At 42.7% G+C, this 1,388-nt stretch overlaps 1 protein-coding gene across 1 annotated transcript in view; it reads right to left on the bottom strand.

Annotated features, from left to right (window-relative positions):
• Window positions 1-1,010: 1,010 nt before the first annotated feature.
• Window positions 1,011-1,388, bottom strand: part of TEOVI_000212500 (Trypanosome variant surface glycoprotein (A-type)/Trypanosome variant surface glycoprotein C-terminal domain containing protein, putative) — a gene marked incomplete at both ends in the record, with an annotated part of 966 nt that continues 588 nt past the window's right edge. Inside the window, one exon of the mRNA XM_067225242.1 lies at window positions 1,011-1,386. Coding sequence (XP_067081343.1) covers window positions 1,011-1,386 — 376 coding nt within the window. The remainder of the gene's footprint in view (window positions 1,387-1,388) is intronic.

Raw genomic sequence — 1,388 nt, 5'->3', positions numbered from 1 at the left:
CAATAAGGCTGATTATGGTGCCTTGCACACCCAGTTGCAGCTGCTTCTCCTGGTGCTCCATTTCCATTTCCTGGCTCTGTGGTTTCCGTTCCTGCCTTAGGTTTGCACTTGTTACCATCTGTGCTATTTTCGATATAAACGCAATGCTCGCTTGGGCATTCTACTGCAGTTGTGTTTTTTAGTTGCATTTATTCTTTTCCTTTACTGTTGGCTTGTTGCTTGATTTTTGCGGTGGATTTATGTCCGTGGTGATTATGGAGCCCTGCATTAAGGTGCTTTACATCTGCTGCCGGAGCTCTTGCGGCATGGCAATGTGCACGCTTTGCCCTGCTGACGCTGCAGTTAACTGCTCACCGCACCCGACTGCTTTGGCTAGGTTCCTGTGCCGCGCCACAACCTGTCCAGGCTGCTACGTCGGCTGGCTTTACCTGCTGAAATCTATATTCTTCCACTTCCAAATATTAAGATTGTTTTGCTAGCACCCCTTGAAAGGAAAATCGTATACCGGAGCGAAACTGCCACAAGCCAGCGTTAAAAATAAATTTGAAGTCGCGCGCAGTGCAAAATGCAGAGATGAAATTCACCAAAGCAGAAAGAGTAACAAACACCACTGCGCGGGTAGTTTCTGGATATAAAAGGAGCCGCTGCATCACTGAAAGAATTAAAAAACAAGGTGCTGCAAAAAAAAAAAACAGAAGAGCCGCTGTATCATTAAGAAAATTGCAAAGAGAAGCAATCCAATACGGAGGAGCTGCGTAAAAAGAAACGTAACCCTAACCGAGTAACCCTAACCCTAACCCTAAGCCTAAGGCTAAGCCTACCTAACTACCACCCCCCCCACTTCCACAAAAACTCAACGGGGAAAAGGAAAGGAAAAAAATTTTTTAGTTGCCAGAAAAACAAAAAAAATTTACAGAATCACAAACTTACAAAAACAGCTCAATTTTTTCGGGGAATTTTTTAGGTGTTAAAATATATCAAATTTTAGCAAGAAAAAATTGAGGGGGAACTTAAAAAAGCAAAGCCATAAAAGCAGCAGAAACCACGCTGAGGGCGAATTGTTTCTTTAGGAGAATAGAGGAATCTTTGCAAGTATTATTTTCCCATTTGCAGTTGCCAGTACAATCTTTCTGAGGCTTGTCTTTGCATTCTGAGGTAGGTTTCTCTTCTTTCCCCTTGTTCTCTTGGCCTTCTTTTTCTAGTTTTTCTTTCACATCCTTTTTTAATTCACACTTTTTGGCTTCTGTGTCGAAAACGCAGTCCTTATCCTTTAAGTTATCGCATGCAGTTTGGTCATCTCCTGCGGCCTTGCATTCTTTCTGTTTTTCTTCTGCTGACTTTGTTTTTTTTGAGGCTGCTTCTGCTGCCGTTCTCATTGTTTCGATTGC

This window comes from Trypanosoma equiperdum (assembly GCF_001457755.1).
Source record: "Trypanosoma equiperdum strain OVI genome assembly, contig: ctg_4, whole genome shotgun sequence".
In the NCBI taxonomy this organism is placed as follows: Eukaryota; Euglenozoa; class Kinetoplastea; order Trypanosomatida; family Trypanosomatidae; genus Trypanosoma; species Trypanosoma equiperdum.
Note: the sequence above shows the minus strand (reverse complement) of the source record. Positions and strands in the feature narration are given on the sequence as shown.